General features: G+C 39.1%; 1 protein-coding gene across 1 annotated transcript in view; it reads left to right on the forward strand.

Annotated features, from left to right (window-relative positions):
- LOC110014444 (neural-cadherin-like) overlaps positions 1–18051 on the forward strand; it is a 338096-nt gene that overhangs the window by 166879 nt on the left and 153166 nt on the right. Inside the window, exons 9-15 of the mRNA XM_023953704.1 lie at positions 3696–3864; positions 4293–4463; positions 4584–4756; positions 7070–7237; positions 10840–11089; positions 15682–15809; positions 15909–16095. Coding sequence (XP_023809472.1) covers positions 3696–3864; positions 4293–4463; positions 4584–4756; positions 7070–7237; positions 10840–11089; positions 15682–15809; positions 15909–16095 — 1246 coding nt within the window. The remainder of the gene's footprint in view (positions 1–3695; positions 3865–4292; positions 4464–4583; positions 4757–7069; positions 7238–10839; positions 11090–15681; positions 15810–15908; positions 16096–18051) is intronic.

Consider the following 18051-nt stretch of genomic DNA (forward strand, 5'->3'; position numbering starts at 1 on the left):
TTGTGATGAAACTCTACACTTCTTTTAATCCTTTACACAAATTAAGAGGACAGCTCATCTATTTGGCCATGACCCAAATAAATGGGTAGGTGGAAGACCCAGGACATACTACAGAGCATAAGTATCTTGGCTGTCTTGGTAAAACCCTGGGATTCTCCTGGAGGAGTTGGAGACTTGTTGGACTGCCCCCTTAGCAGTGTCTGAAAGGCAGATGAAATCAAACTATTAGATTGATGTCATCAACAGATTTAAACCAGTGGATTGGTGTGATGGCCCACCATGACTTTGGAGCTTTCTCTTCCACTTCCTTCTTGTAAAGATCTGAAATGGAAGATTTGGGGGAGCCAGTAGCATTACCTTGTTTTGGTTTGTAAAATACACCCACTTTGTAGGGAAAGTATGTGGTGTTTATACATTCACCAAGGAGAGATAAAGATAGTAACTTCTGCTTGTTGAGGGTGGTTTGAATTCAAAGAGGCGTGTCCTCCTCTAGCGTTCTCCTGATGGCTGTTTGAGTGTCCTTTGGAGGGAATGCTGGTGAGAAGTGATGTTTCATTCATCTTTAACATTTGCTTCTAGAGCAGCTTCTTTCTCTTTGAAAAAAGCAGGAACCACTTTTGTTGACATGGCTCTGCTCTGCAGTGACCAAGGCAACAAGGCAGATCAAAGTGCTGACTGTTCCTGCGATATAAATAGAAACCCTGTCACAACCCTCAAGCCACACAAATAGGTTGCCTAAGTAAGGATAACATTGCCTGAAAACACTAAGATCCCGAAATCAGTGGTGGTTTCAGAGATGTACTAATTAACCAGTCAGCCAATTAATTGACCCACATTTTGCTGCCTGAAAAGGCCAAGCAGTTTAACCAGCAACACAGGAATGCTGCCATGGGAGCACGTCAGGTGAAAATAACTCACAACTGCCATGCAACACTCCACAGTGGAGGTCTGAGGGCCATGGAAGGTTTACAAAAAGATGTTAAAATAATTGTTTATTTAGATAAAATTTCTAAATATATGGACATTTTCATTTAGGTTCCTAAGGGAAATTAAGACACCAACAGCTTTGTGTATTCAATATAAAGGATACTTTAATTATTATACAGAATTATACATCACACAATGACTTAATTTGCTTGAGGAGCACAAATAAAAACAAGCATGTACTTGATCGTTATGTAATATATTCAGTTCTCAGGCCTCATTTGGAAAAAATGTAAAAGTTTTTCTCCACCAAACCATCCATCCATCCTTCTCCCACAAACTTGCACATCTGAACATTAGATTGTTGGGAAGATTTAATTGTATCTGTTAAATCAAAGAAAGTATAGACATTTTATGGTTTTGCTTATGTCCTAGTGAGAGTTCATATTTGTGAATGTATGTTTTTTCATGGTTGTCCATCCCGATTGAACCCACATAAAAGTGGAGCTTTTGTCTGTCCTTTGTTTTGGGGCAGTTTGTCTTCTTAATCTTCCCCTTTTTTATCACTTTCATTAGCCTTTTGTAAGTCGGTTCTCTCTGAAAAAATCTAGCAAATTGAACGGTTGTGTGAGCCACTAAAGTTTTCCTTGACTTCTTTCTTAAAAAAGGGAAATTGTGATGAGATAATAACACGCTTGTGTCAAGTGCAATGGAACCCACAGAGAGGTAGGAAGAAGGCAAAACATCAAGAATCATTAAAGCAATAATAGATGATGACATAGAAAGACACCAGCAGCAGTATGGAAGTCATACCTCCCTTCCCCAGAGTGTTTGGCACATCAATATTCCAGTGACACATAAAGAAGAAAACAGACTTGATGCAAAATGACTAAGAAAGAAAGCCAAGAGGGAAAAACACAACATAGCAGAGGGAAGGAAAATGGAACACAGGCGGAGTTAAAATGAGGATAAAACAATTCTTTGCTGAACGTGTCTGTTGAATTTAGTGAGAGCTGTGGTTTAGAACAGATTTATTGCATCACTCAGCCCTTAAAAACAAAGGAAGGCTCTCCTGCTGCTCTCTGACCAGCTGGAAGCAGCTGCTGGATGCTACAAGAACCGGTTTGGAGCTGATACATGTATGTCAGAGCTCACGCTGGGGCGGCTGTCTCCCATGGTTTATGTACATTGCTGTGCTGCGAATGGTAACTGTGCATGTTGCTTAACGCAGTGCTTAGAGTCACTGTCACTAGCATTTACTGATGATATTTAACCTCTGGACGCCTTCATTTATTTACAATTATATATTAAAATGTTTTTGCTATCAAGTTAAAGAGCATAGCATGGTTTTCTCAAGCCTTTCAGAGTGAACGTTATCCATTAATGTTACGTTAAAGACCAAAACATTGAAAAAAATTTTTTTCGTTTAGTTCATTTTCTTAGCCCGAAGTAAGAAGACTCGATCTCTGAGGCTCCGCCTTTCGCTCCTTGTCGGCGCCGCCTATTTCATAATGTCCACCTGGACCCGGTCTCAGGAGCGTGTCTGCGTTTCTCCCGTGAAAACAAACAATATCTGAACTTTTGCAAAGATGGATGTGAATATTGTGCATATAAAAGGAAAGTGTTTAGCCGATAACCGCTAGCTCAGTGGAGAAAGAGGGTGGGTGTGTGTGTCAGCCTGGGGGCGAAGCTGGCAGCCCAGACTCTTCCTGGAAGGGGCTGTTCCCCACTTTGTGACGTCACAATGTGTGTTTTCGTCGTTTGGGAGGGGCTGTTGCTTAAACTTAAAAGCTCAAAAGAAGTCAATTTTGCATATATGCCCTTGAAGATTTACTCTGCTTTTTGTGATATATTTGTATTAGATTCGTTTTAACCCTTTAACACCAGAGACGTCGCCAGCAACACTTAAATAACCTACTATAACTCTGCAACCATTTAAATCAGGGGTGTCCAAAAGGTCAGATTTAGTCACGGCCGAGCATTCAGCCTGCATTTGTACTCTTTTTTTTTAAGTCAAATACACATAAACTATTCAATGAAGTTTTTGTTTTCCTTTTTTTTTCTACAGTGAGATGCCTTTATTTTTTTCACATAGAACATAAAAAAGTCAAAATGCATTTTTCACCAAAATTACTGTGAATTTCATTTTTAAAGACCAGAATTGTGTTAAAGAAAATATCTGTCTGGACAAAAATGTTTAATCAACATTAAATTTGGGTTTATATGAAATGTAAAATATTATTTACTTTAAGATACTCGCAAAATTGGTTCTTCTCGTTTGGCCCTTAAGGCTCTGAAGGTCAAATAGCCACAGGTTTACAATGAAATTTAGCCATTCCTAATCAAGAAATTAAACACACAGTTCTTATATGCTGGGGGGCCGCATATTATTGATTTTATGTCAGGAACCTGATGGGATACGATACATATCGCGATAAATCCCAAGACTGTACCAGAACAATTTTCTAAATGTTTTAAAAGAGTATGACTTAGAAAAAAAAAATTCTACCTGAACATTAATAAACCCTTTCATTGTAATCAAATAGAAAAAATCCTTTTATTCGATGATCACACTGTTAAGCACTGCAACTGCATCTCATATACAAGTTGCTTTTTTTTTTTTTGGAGGATATTGGAAACAATGCAAGACTTTTCCTGAACGCCACCTGCAGCAGATGTTAGCAGTGACCTGACCGCTTTTTACGGAGCGGATCTTTAGACCTTCCTCATACTAACACTGCCTCGCTCTTCCTCCCACCGTTCCTCCTCAGTGTCAGCAGTACAGAGAAAGCACGTCAGTCCTGGAGAACCAGCCAGCAGGGACGTTTGTTCTTCAAGTTCACGCTGTGGATGCAGACGAGGGTTCCAACGGCCGGGTGACATACGGCTTCATGCACAAGGACTCCACCGTGCCGGCCTTCAGCATCCATCCTGATAGCGGTACGTCACACAGAGGAGTGCATACACCTTTTTCAACTTTTTCTGCCTCGTCTTACACAACGAGACATTGTTAAGAGGTCAAGACGTCTGTCAGAGTAAAACGAACGTGGCTTTGTGTAAATAAATAACCTTTTTTGCCCATCCAGCTCTGGATTGGTCGTCACACATCTTTTTATCACGTTTTTCAGTTTAATAATTTGATATGAGAAAATAGTTGCTGGTTTTTTAAGCTTGATTTACATTATACCAACTTGCTAAAGACAAAAGCATTATATCCACTAATCTTGTCACTTAGCAATAAATTATAGGAATAAATAGTTGAATTTGGCATTATTTTGCTTGGACTATTTGGCTGAAAGTTGCAGAAATCATGTGTTTGTATAAATAATCAGACTCTGATGTGTAATTGATAATTTTGGTGCATCAAGGGGTTATTGTAACGGCCAGGAAGTTTGACCGCGAACGGCAGCGGGAGTATGCGGTGACGGTTACTGCCACCGACCAGGCCGTAGACCCCCTGATTGGGATTTGTCAGCTCAACATTCTCATCCTGGACCAAAACGACAACAGTCCCAAATTTGAGAACATCAGATATGAATGTAAGTCAACAGGTTTTATGCTAGAAACAACCAAACTTGCTATTTTTAAAGCAGTTCCTGTAAATGTGTCATCAAGAAGCAATAAGAATTTCTATTGTGAACTATTTGTCCTTTTTTCAGACTTCCTTCGAGAAGACACCATGATTGGTAACAGTTTTCTGCGAGTTGCAGCGCACGATGATGATTTTGGCACAAATGCAGCCATCACTTACAGCATGTCCACTGAAGAGCCGGAGTACCTCAGGGTCAACCCACTTACAGGCTGGGTGTATGTGAACCAGCCCATCTCACAGGTAAAGACCATTTGTTCTATTTTTTCTTGTATTTATTTAGTTTTACAAATGAGGAAAAACACAATACTTCTGTTACTCCCAGTGCTCAATCTATTTAAACACATTTGTATCTGATCCAGTAGTTGATTTGGTCTTTAGAAGCTGTAGCAACCTTGTAATCAATGTAAAGATACGAGAGCAGGAGTACGATATAAATGCTAACGTATTGACTTTGAACACTGTCACTTTAGTGTATTTTAAATATTAAATTGTAACAATTTAAATCCTATTGTTCTATTTTGTACTGTTCATCATGCTATGTGACGGGTGCTGCTGACCTCTTGGCCTCTCTTTGCTAAAGAGATCTTGATCTCAATGGGTTTTGCCTGCAAATAGGTTAAATAAAAAAATAAACTATTTTTTTTCCACATAAATTTTGATGACTAAACATATGTGGATGCAATATTTATTTCTGCACAGATGATTACTTTACAACTAATGATGAAAAAAATTATACATATCGACTTTTTATTGTTGTGTACAGCAGTCCCTTGCTGTATTACTGGTCACCTTTTGGCAGTCTTGCTGTTTCGTGGATTTTTTGTGTGTGTGTGTGTGTGTGTGTAACATTTTGCATACTTTTTTGTATTTTTATTATTTTTGTTTGTTTTTTCACAGCACATTGTGTTCTGATTGGCTCTAGATTATTTTCAATCAATCTCCTTCTGTACAGAATGCCATTACTTTACCTGATCTATATATTCATCTTTGATCGCCAGCAGATTTGAGGTTTTATTTATAAACCTGGACTTATTTTTCTTTGATGAATGAACTTTGAGAGTTTAAACAAGAGAGAAAAGTGTGAAAATGTTGTACAGTGTGTAGTGAGGGGTTTTGTGAGAAGTTTTGTAAAAAGTAAAGATGATCACTTTGCAAGTTTCACATATCGCAGGTTATATTTGAAATGGAACTCCCGCGAAAAAACAAGTACAATACTAGTTATGCATTATTTTTAGTGTTTACATTTTTTATTTTATACTATTATAAATATGTTAGCAGTTGTTTACAGTTATCTATCCCTTTCTGTCATGCCACAGAAATTATTTAAAAGCTGAGAAAAAATTCGCCCGAATTTCTTTTTTTTTAATCATTCTTGATTTCTTTTTAACTCTTTCTGAAAGGAAAAACGTGTGAATATTATTTCTGGTGAGAGAGAAAATGAAAATTGTCATGGCAGGTGTACATTCTTATGATGCAAACACAAACTTTTGGAAAATTATAGATTTAATGCAAGCCCTTCTTTTTTTTTTTTTTTAAGTAAAATTTCTACTAATTTGTGCATTTTCTTTTATTTTTTGTCTCCACTTATTGAGAAGCTGTGTCAGTCGCATGAGATACTCCCCTCGTATTTTTTTTGTGAGTAGCTTTTGATTGAAAGAAATAGAAACGTGTATGTCCTTTCAGATTCCTGGAGTGTAGCCAGCCTCTGGTCTCCGGTAGAAAATACGTGAGCCAGAATTCATTTACAGGAGCCCTTTCTTTGCCCAGAGGAGAATGTCTGATATTTTTCTCATTATAATACTTCTGAACATTTGCTTTAGAACAAACATAGAAAAATGAAAAAAAAAAAAAAAAATAGAGAAAAAGACAAGAGATAACTGAAAACTAGTTTGTGACTTCACCCTCATACGTGTAAATTCTGCATTAGGTTTGAATGTTTCCTCAGCCCCCTGGAAACCCTGCAAACTCTCAGCACTTTTCTCTTGTTAAAGTTTTTTTTTTTTTTTCAGACATATCTGTATTTGAAGTTGAAAAGTTTTTCCCACTAATGAGTACAACTGCGCACGGTGTAATGTGCTAACAGCCACTGCTAGCTTGTTTACTGGCACTTTTGCCAACATCATTGAGTCTGTGCCTCACTTTCTTTGCAAAAACGGAAATCTAAACGCTCTTACTAATGACAAATCCTATTAGGAGACATGGAACTGAAAGTTTGCCCCGGTGAAGTTGTTTTCTAAGTTTTCTATGTGCACTCACATAGAGCATATTTTGGGGCACGAGCCATAAAAAAAAAGAGGGAAAAAGTACTTCCAAGACGGATCATTTTGTCCAATTGCAGTGATGAAATGGAGCTCCTCCGGTGATAGAAATCCTAGAGATCTGCCTCTAAATGAATTCACTTCTCCTTACTTTATATTTGTATACATAAATAGACTACACACTTCCTACACAAGACACAGACTGGAATATGTGTGATCCTGCCTCTCCACATTTCAATTGTCTGGCATTTCTCCTCTTCTCTGCTCTTCGTCTGTGTGATGCGTATCCCTGCAGAGGACCTACATCACTCGGGAAATCATGGCTACAGACGGAGGAAACAGGAGCAGTTCAGTGGAGCTTTCTGTCACCATCACCAATGTGAAGAACCAGCCTCCTCAGTGGGAAAATGACACGTACAGCGTGGTGATCCCTGAGAACACAGTCAGAGACACGCCCATCGTGGTACGTTGATCAAACATCAGTACGTTGTCCTGTTAGAAAGACCATTCAAATCGGTTAAAAAATCTTCTGGAGACGATGCTATGATGGTGATGCTCTGTATGAGGTTTCCTCTGACATGTGATAGACACGCTGTGGCGGGAAGCCTAACAATACTGATGCACAAACTTCGGGCTACAGCTTGAGGCTTCTAAACTTCAGTCCTTCATTCACTCTGAAGTTTAACCTCTAGGTTTTTGGGTTGTCGTGGAGGTAACAGAGACGAGCATCTATTAGTGTGATAAGTGTTTTGTGAAGTATTTGTAAGGCTAACGGAAGCTGTGCGGATGCTGTCGTACGGTGCCCTGATGCCACACTCTAGACCAGGGGTGGGCAATTCCAGGCCTCGAGGGCCGGTGTGTCTGCATGATTTCCAGATAGCCTTGCCCTACTCATGGCTGATTACCTGGTTCAGGTGTGTCCAGCCAATCAGAACATGCCAAAACAGGGTATGCTGGAAAACATGCAGGAATGCGGCCCTCAGTGCCCACCTCTGCTCTAGACCTTAGTGTGAGTATTGGCACCTTACTGACGCCACATTCATTCGCTGCCCACTTACATGATACTTAAGAGAAACGTCTTCACAAACTACTCTCTGGTTTTCTATGATTCTAATTTCTGAAGGCCGTGTCACACAGTCACTACGTACTTTTTGCTCATTTTGCAAGAATGAAAATTGGTCAGACGTGAATATAACTGCAAAAAAGTTGTGGTCTTTACGTGAGATGTTCACAGATGTATCAGGAATGAACCATGTGAAAGCCTTGATAGAAGTATGAATAAACCACACAAAGAACATGTAAATCAACGTATCACATATTTGATTATTGGGCTGTTTATATGCAATTCATTAGTGGTTCAAGTTTCCATTACATTATTTTACCATGATATGTGCGCGATATAAAAGTTATACATCGGTGGTAAATGCGTGAAAAGTCGGTTGAGCGGTCGTGGAATTCACACATTTGTGTATGCCTCTCGCAAAAGTCACAACCAATTGCGTATGATTTAGGTAATAATTGTGTATAAAATGTGTAAAATATGCGTAAACTGCGTAGTTCTCAACCGATCTAAATTTTTTGAAGAGCTCAAAAACAAAATTCATGTGAAAACCCGTTGGCCAAAACCCTTGACAGACATCTGCGGACATCGACGAATGAGGAACACAAGAAACACCTAATTATGAATTATGTATGTCACGCAGGAATCACAAAAGAGCGAAATTTCATACATGGAAAATGCGCTGAACAAACGTGGTGGCTGTGTGACACAGCCTTGACAGTCAGGCTGCACTACTTTTCAAGTGACCAGCACTAATGGGCTTCTTGTGGAGTCCCCCAGAAATTTGGGGTTATTGAAAGAATTTGAAATCACGTCAATCAAAGAACGACACGCCTGCGACACGCCTGCTTCACCTTCATGTGTTGTAGAAGTGTTCACTATGACCAGTCACCTGCAGCATGAACGTTTTTGCCCTATGGCTTCACCGACCTTGATATTTGATACGGACCACCAGGCAGCCCCCTATCCACCTGTAAGGGCAGTTGTGACTGAGGCTTAACCTCCTTCTTTTGTGCCGTTCTTACCTCTTTTGTGGGGGTTTTTGTGCAGTTCTTTTAAAATAGAAAGAGCCGCAGATTTACATTCCCCAGTGTTCAATAACAAAGTTTCCAAAATGCATCGACTTATTTTTCATTAGGTTTCCATGCCGTGTTTTCCTCAAACCCACAGCAGGTTGTAAAGTTCATCAGAGCCGCTGATGAAAATTTAAACTCCAATGATGAAAATGAGAAGGCAAAGGAGAGCACTTTCAAACGGGGATGTGTGCTCCTAATTGTGTTTGTGAGAGACGCTGATGAAGGGCAGAAGAAAGACTGCAGTCTCCAAAGTACTTTGCATTAATCGAGGTGGTTGTTAACCGCATGTCCGTCACAGACATTTGAGGGCTTTATGGCCCGGGTAAGCACATAAAGTGGTCCGACATGTTCGCCAGCTCTCGTCGGATGCCTCATTATTGCTGCCACTCTGCTCTGCAGGTTGGATGGGCACTGCCAGGTCACAAACAGACAGAATGCATCAGGCCCTGGATGGTATTTTGGATTTTAATTGCGTTGTGTCCAGTTTCATGTGTTGAAAAGCCTCGGCATAATTAGTCATGGGTGAGAGCGGGATAAAGATCAGAGCGCGCTTCCCCTTTGATCCCACAGGATATTTGTTGGTTCTTGTCTGAGGCCTTCTAATATCTGGCTCTTTATTATTTAGGAGCTATAAAGCCTTCTTTCATTTGAGCAGCTGTAGCCGAGCGACGAGCCTCGTTTCTGACGGTCACTGCTGCCGCCGAGCATGTTGTTCGTCAGCTGTCAGGCTGATAATTGAAAACATGTAGATAACCGACTGAATGAAAGTCAAAGCCTGTTTGAGAAAAGTGTTTCTTCAAATTCATCTCTCCTTTTAAAAAGAGTTACTTCAAAAATAACGTGAGAAAAACATGTGTCTGAACTTGCAATTTACAAGTTGAAATGAGAAATAGTCCAACTTCCAGGAAGACGCTTCAATCCATTTCCATTTTTGGGGATGATGGAGAGTTTTTGTATTTTTTCTTAGAAGTGATGTTTTAGTGTGAGGACATTTGGAGCCAAGGAAAAGAGCATTTACCCTGTTTTATTTTATGTTTTTTTGTTTTAGGAAACTGTAGATTTTCTTGTATATGTTTTTTTTTTAACAAATGAAGCACAATAAAACATTTATTGATGTAACATCAAAATACCCAATTAGGTTTTTGCAAATTTCGAGTCTTTGGGATTTTAGAAAACCAATGAGATTACCAACATTTATGCTTAAAAAAAATGTTAGAATAAATAAAAATCTTCCCAAGTCAGAGCCGACTAACGACTGAAATAAGTCAAAGAACTGGAGGACTCATCCAGGAGGTCATCTTAGAAGTAGAAGAAGATAGAAAGTAGTTCAGGCTTCGCTTACCTTATCAGGTCAAAGTTCATGATCTAACAGTCAGAAAGAGCCTTGCATTTGAGACCTGAAGGAAATCAAAACCCCTGCTGTGCAACAAGAACACAAAAATTGTCTGGATTATCTACAAAACATTTTGATGAGACAGAAAATCTGGAAGGATTGTGTTTTCAAACATGTGACAGGTTTCAGGAAAGACTATGTGAGACACGGTGGTGGGAGTGTGATGGTGTGAGATTGTTCCACCGTAATCACTTTAACTATATGTTAAGTTTTCTACCGGAAAAACCTGGAGAGAAAAAAAAATCCAAGCATTGTTTTAAGATATTTAAAGTCCTGGAATGACCTTGTTGTTGTGTAGATTTTGTGTTGTGACTTTAAACAAACTGTTTATGCTGGGAAACTCCAAATGTGTCAATTATTGTGTATTAGAGGTTAATGACATTTTTTTTTCATATAAAGTAATTTCTTCTGAGCTTTGGAATATTTAAAGGTTATGTGAATAAATAAATATGCGGGGGGGGGGGGGGGGGTTAAATATAAGAAATTAAAATGAAACCTGAACTTCAAACGTCTTCTTCCATCTGTGCTCTAAAAAGACCATCAAAGCCACATCCCTGCTCGGAGATCCCAGGGTAACCTACAATTTGGAAGACGGGATGGTTCCAGAGACCAACATGCCTGTTCGGTTCTACTTGACCCCGAACCGTGAGGACGGATCAGCCTCTATCTTGGTGGCCGAGCCTCTGGACTACGAAACCACCAAAAACTTCATCCTGAGGGTCCGTGCCCAGAACGTGGCTGCTGTTCCTCTGGCTGCCTTCACCACAGTCTTTGTCAATGTCACCGGTAAGCACCTTCTTCTAAAATCTTTTTTTAAATCATCGTTGTCTTCTCAGATTTGATTTCTGATCTACGAAGGCCGGGTGACCACATAACTGTATTACATGGTTCAGAGCAAAGACTGGCAATGTGGCACCAAACCAAGAAGCTTTTTGCAAACCCAAAAAAAGAGCCATGTTTCAACTGAACTGAATCTGTTTTCCAGTGGTTTGTGTGAATCAAAGAAAGGCTGAGGATTCTTGTTTCAAGTGAAAACCAACTTTCTTTGGACTGTGAGAAGAAAACTTCAGCGTCCAGAGACACACAAACTTCTGACAGACAGACAGACATTTCTGGACACGAAAAGCTTTGATCTTCTTTAAAACATACGTTTGTACCTTTAAAGAAATGTTTGCCCCAAAAAAAGAAAAAAAAAATGAAAAGGGCAAGGCATTTTTAAATTCAGAGCAATGCGTCTGGACTGAGGAGCCGGCTGACTGATGTAAAAGTCCTGAGCAGCCTGAAAACTGGATCACAGGATTCAGGGAAACTTATGCAGCTGTTCGTTTAAAAAATTTAGTGTGTTTCCCATACAGCAACAAACCAGCAAAGATCTGAATTGAAAACAGAAATAAAAAAACAATACTTTATATCAAAATGTATTGAAATAGATGGTGTCCGCAGGACTGCAAACATTTGGAGCACTAGAAAATGTGAAAATGAAGGACTTAAAACAATTTAAAACTATCCTTTAGAGCTTTTGTTTTTTAATGTAAAGGTTCAATGTTTAATGTGCCCAAAGTCTGTATGTTCCTTAGTTTCTGCCTTAGGACAACAGTGTTATTTAGCTTTTGTGCTAAATGTTTTAGCTTTGCTAAAACATTGGTTATTGGCATCATCCATAACACAGGAACAGAAAACAGTAACCATGCAAACCGCCTTGTGGTTCTCTGCCGTGTCATTCATCTTTGCATGGAGACCAACAGGAGGGACACTCAAGAACTTTTTTTTTAATGATTTCCAAAAGTCTTCATAACATAACTGTGAATAACTGGATCTGGATTTTGAAATCCTCCTGTGTTTTTCAGCAGGCAAACAGTCAGCATTCATTTAGCAACTTCAACCAAACTGACATCATCATGATGTCATTATGCTCGTTTAAAAGGAACGCAGAAAACTTTACTTCCTTCTAAGACTTGATCTCTTAAGGACTTGTGAAGCTGTGTTTGTTTATTTATTGCTAAATGGTTAACAATAAAGGATTCATTTAGTAACTTTATTATAAAGAAAATCCCAATAATTTTTATTGTTTTTTTCTTTTTTAATGTCACAAATTTTGATCTTTTTTTCAGCCTTTTTTCTTTAATAAATAATTCATAAAAACATGCTGTATATTTAGCATTTTAGCAGTTATTGTTCATTTATAATTTTGACAAAATGCAACTATTTCCAGCCAATTTAATTGTTAGCATTTAAATAAGAAAATTTTACCATTTGTTTGCCAGATTTATTCTCTTTTTTGGGTCTTTTTTAACTCCATTTAATTTAGCATTAAGCCGAAAACGAGGAGTTTTGTTTCTGTTATAAATTTGCATTCTTCAGCACATTTAGCTTCCGCTCTCAGCATTCACACATACATTCATGCAGTTAATTGTGTTTGTCTGGTTAAATTTCAATTAAGCCGCTATTTTACACTATTTTTATATTTTTTATCTATTTTTAAAGAGGCGTTGAAGTGCAAAACTCTAAACAGATTCTTGCTGGATTTCTTTCGACGTCTGTTTCTAATTCACTTTATCTTGTTTTGAACTGGTTCACAAAATGTGTCAATTTGGCTTGAATAATGCAGATTTGTGCACATTTTAGTCGCTAATCTTCTTGCAGAAATATCAGTTTGTTTGTTTGTGAGTAATCTTTAGTCAAAAAAATGCCATCCAACCGTTTTTTACTTAAGTCTGTGCTGCAGAGAGAAAGACAGAAGTTCTTTTCAGTGCAGAGCTTTTTCAGCGCACACATATTTTCAGGTGAGCGGCCTCTGACACCGCACTTGTACAGGGTCAAAATAAAACCTGAGATCTCTCGTCTCAAAGCTAAAGTTGGGATTTGGACTAACATTTGAGCACAAAACAGACCTCGGAGTGTCTGCAGAGTGGCTCAGACAGAAGCGATCTGATCTTTTTTTCCCCCAAATGGGAACAACAAGAGCGACTGGACTTTTCTCTTTCTGTTCTGAAGAATGACTCTTACTGACTGGACCAAGTCTTTGCACTGGTAAGGTGGCATTTCAGTCCATCTGGAATAATTTTACAAAATGGCTAGAAATTAAAAAATCCGATTTTATTAAGTACGTTTAAACTTTTGCTCAAATCTCTTGCAATGAAATCTGTAACTCGCAGGTTAAAATACTCTTTAATTGTATTGTCATCATCGAATGCTGTGTATTGCTTGGCATTGATCGACTTTTCCTAGTTAAATAGGAATTGATAAAAATAAATACTAATATTTAGAACTGCGTGTTTCGGATGACCAATCCTTTTTTTTTTCCAGTAAAGAGCTTTATTTTCATGATTTTCTTTAGAGCTCAGCTGTTGGTAACCAGGCCAGTGGTGTTTCAGTCTGTTATCTGCCCCTTGTAATTCCCTCACATCACGGACACACACACACACACACACACACACACACTTCTAATCCAAGCTACTTAATCCAGTTAGAAATAATTAATTGTCAGAGCCTCCCTTCTCTAGCTGTCCGTCTCTTTACTCCCCCTATAAGTTCACAGGAAAGCTTCTTTTGCTTCCCCAGAAGCGGAAAAGCTAAGTAGAGGAGGGAGGAGTGTAATGGATTAAAACCCTATTTCTTATTCATGCAATAAGACATTTGGTCAAAGGCAGAGAAAGAAGAAAAGGACACCCAGAGTAACATTACATTTGATGTCTTGCACAGTTTGAAGTCTTTCTGTGACACAGCCTGGCATTCCATCAGCTCTCTTAACCTGACTAAAATCAGGTTTTATTCTCTGGTACCTGGCTGTCTTTACCTGATCCATCTGCATTGCAGCAGCGTCGGAACTCTGTGGTTCTCCTGGAGGACTTTCTTCAAAGTCGGCTGTAATTCTCATTTAGAAACTGTTTCCTGATTTTTGGTTTGGTGCAAAGACGCAGCAGATGAAAACTTTTTTTTAATTCGGGGAATTTCTTCAAGTCTGCTTCATTCAGTCAATTTTGGGATGTTAACTTTACTCTAATGCCAAGAAAAGATGATTAATATTTAGCAGGCGGTTGAAGGTTAATTAAAAAACTAGTCAAATAAACGTAGCATAATGAGAAATAGTTGGAAGCCAATGAGTCATTTACATCTAGCTTTTATGTTTGTACCAAACTTAACTATGATTTTTTTTTAAATGGTCAAGGGCTTTACAGTTGTTCTGGATCAGAAATGTTTAATGAATTAATTGTTTTAATTTTTTTTGTAAATAAAAGCTTTTAAATGTCCTTTTTGTGTTCTCTTAAACAACCTTTTTACTAACTGACAGTGAGATTCTTTGTAAACATTTTTTTTTTAGGATTACACAGTCGTATTTAATGCAAACCCCTTGGATGGTTTTTGTTTGTTTCACCCAGTTCCAAACCTTTCCTGGATGTGAAAAACAGGTTTATTTTTCTGAAAATGCACAATCGTCCTCTCTGTTTGTTCCCATAGTCATGGCCTTAGCTGCTTAATGTCATTAATGCAGCATAAAAGCACGCTGGCCTCACTGATCAGTGCAGGAGGCAGTGTCCACCCGTTTGCTTCAGAAAACAAAAGAAGGCGTAGGAAAACCAGGATTGAATAATCTAGATTTAATAAATCACAAATATTTTCCTTGGGATGCTCAGATGTTTGTTCTTTGTTGTTGGTTTTGCAGATTTATGAAATTGATTTATTGGATTTATATGAGCTTCAGCTTTACAGATTAAATTTGTCTGAAGTCACATGAGCGTTAAAATAGCACACATGTTTAGAATTAGAGCTGGTTCTGATGCTCACTGCAGTCAGGCAATTTGCAGCCTGAGAGGACATGAGTCCCAGTTTACCATTTAAAAAAAAAAAAAAGCCATGTCAAAATGTTTATGACCACACAACACAATAAGACAAATTCAGGTGTTTAAAAAAGAACAAACTTCCAACAGTAACACATTCACTAACGAGACATTGTCCAATCATTTTTGTGGAGCTCTGTGTCTAAGAACCAAACCCTTCAGTTCATTTTCATGTTTTGGCTTCAGAGGAAGTCTATACAAATTATTGTTTTATTTCTCTCCCACCATTTGAAAAAAGTCACCGTCTTCCTATCTATGATGGACGTTGTTTAGTGTACTTTTGAAATGACCAGCTCCAAAAGATCATTGAATTCATCAGAGGATGTTTGTTTGGTTCAGTTTGTCAATCAAGTGATATACTTCACGATCGACCGGTTGATCGTGATCGATGTATTGGCCCCCCCCCTGGTTTAGCACAATCACAATTTGGGCAAGTACGGTTCCTGCAAAGATGGACCTTTCCTGCAGATTCCCTCGGCCGTGAACCAGAATATCCATTGGTGCATTCTTAGCTTTGTTTATTTATCCCCTTCTCTCCAGATGTAAACGACAACGTCCCATTTTTTACTTCATCCATCTACGAAGCGTCTGTGACTGAAGGAGCAGAATCAGGAACTTTGGTTTTCCAGGTCTCGGCGAACGACCTTGACTTAGGTCCAAATGGCAAGGTCTGACTGGTTTTACAGCAGTTTTATAAGTCATGGTTTTGATTGTTCTTATCTCGGCTTTCTTGTAATCATATTTTCCCCTGATTTCCGGCCTTGCAGATCTCTTACTCGCTGCTGGAAGACCGCAGCGGGGACCATCGGTATTTCCGCATTGACCCAGAGCTGGGCTTTATCCACACCCAGGCTGTGTTTGACCGGGAGACCAAAAGCTCGTATCTTCTGGAGGTGCAGTCTGTTGATGGTTGGGAGTCGTCACGGCCTGGCAAACATGGACAGCCAAACTCTGGTAACTACCATCCAGACCTAGTGGTGTGTGTTTTGGAAGAAAGCTGAGTATTCTGTGCTTTTCTAGCAAGACAGCAACAGAACTTTTAGGACTATAGATGCAATGTTGTAGCCAAACTGGGCTTCTCCTGTTTTGTTTTTGTGCATTTCAAGAACACTCAACAATTAATGAAAAACTGAATGAATTTCAGAGAAACACTCGACCCCCGGTAAAATCTGGTTTTCCTCTTGACTATCAGAAGAAGAAAATGTGTCTGGTCAACATGTCTTTAAATCCACTAAAATCCATAATTCCCAGAGCCCCTCCCCTTCACATGTGACATAATTATAATACCCCAAATGTCCACTGTAGATTCCAAAAGGAGTCTCAAAGAAATTTCCTCTGCAGAAGATACATTTGCATTGCTGGTAGTCAAGAGTTTATGGGTTCACATGTGCAGCAGTGACCTGGTTTTAACAGCTCCATCACACGATTTTCTCCTTTAAACTTGGTAGCTGAGAATCACCAGACTTCGTTATGCTGATGTACTCTGGGAGAAATGTATCTCAGATATATATTTTTTAAAATCTAATGTGGTTCTTGAGCATGCATTTAGCTCAGGATGTTCACTCTGGCCAAGCAGAGAAGGGCCTCTTCTTCTTTTTCTTTTTCCACTGTTTCCTAGCACATGTTTGCCACCTACAGTTGGAAGAGGCTTGGTGGGAAGCGATGCAAATCTTACAATTATGGCACCAGACTTTTCTGTCGCACCTCTATTCTGATATGTGACTGACTTGGTGTTGTATCATTCCAGCTGGAATGAATGAATTAATTTCTTCTTCACAATCAATTTCTGAAACAGTTGGTACTTCTGGGACTTAAAAGGGAAGCCATCCATACGTCCCTACCAAATCCAAATCCCTGATTGGTCAAAGTCCAACCTGGTTTAACCTTCAACGCGTGTTCAATGGCTGCACGTCTTGTACATAGAGCCCAAAAACAGTCGTAGAAACTTGGGTAGAAGCATGTGATTGCTGGAGTTTTAAAGATGGAATCCTGAAACGGGCATTTATGCGTGTTTACATAGACTTTTCTTTGGAAGTGGTTGTACGAACGTGCGTTGCAGAGGGGCGGTGCGAACGCAGCTTGATGCGAATCAACCTGCTACTGTGATGAAACCAGGTTACTTGGATCATTTTAAGTCAGTCGCAATGGAAACTCAAATGTGTTCTTTGTTGTCCAATCATAGACAAACATCTGTCTTTCTAACTTTAGCTTTTTCTGAAGCCTCGAGGAAATTTAAATCTGTGCTGCAGATGTTCAATGTAGAGTAAAAAATTAATGATGCAGTTTATTTTGTGCTAAAGCTGAGTTTTGGTCAATTATCTATCAGTAATACAAAATAGTAAATGGTCTAACGGATTGCCACACATATACAGTTGTACATAGCATTTGATTGCACCTGTGTACCTGGAGTTTCCATTGGAAATGCAGGGCTGTGAGGTGATTGTTCCTGCTGAAAAAAGCATAAAGGTGGGCAGTGCTGTAGACAGCTGCTGCACAGACTTCGTTAGGGCTCCACATCTTCGTTGAAGGCAGCAATAAGCTCTGTTTTCCTCCTCATGTTTCCTTCCCACATCTGCTCATCTTCCTCTGCCGAAGGACCAAGGGCGATCTTTCTCTCTCAGGCTGTCACTCCTGCCCCCCCCCCCCTTCTCCATCTCTCTATTTCTCTCATTTGCTGCCAGATGAAATGGTCTGATAGAGTAGAGAGAGGAAAAAGAAATGAACAGATGCTGAGACAGATGGGTGAACAGAGAGAGTTGTATGAGGGGGAAAAACACATGACAAAAATAACGGGAACGTTACTGTAGCTCCATCCCCTCCCAAAAATTTGAAGGATTAATATTGTGTCAAAACACGAAGATGCGCAGATCAGTTCAGACATGTATTAAAACTACTCAGCAAAATCTAAAT

The sequence above is a fragment of the Oryzias latipes genome, chromosome 3, assembly GCF_002234675.1.
Source record: "Oryzias latipes chromosome 3, ASM223467v1".
Taxonomy (NCBI): Eukaryota; Metazoa; Chordata; class Actinopteri; order Beloniformes; family Adrianichthyidae; genus Oryzias; species Oryzias latipes.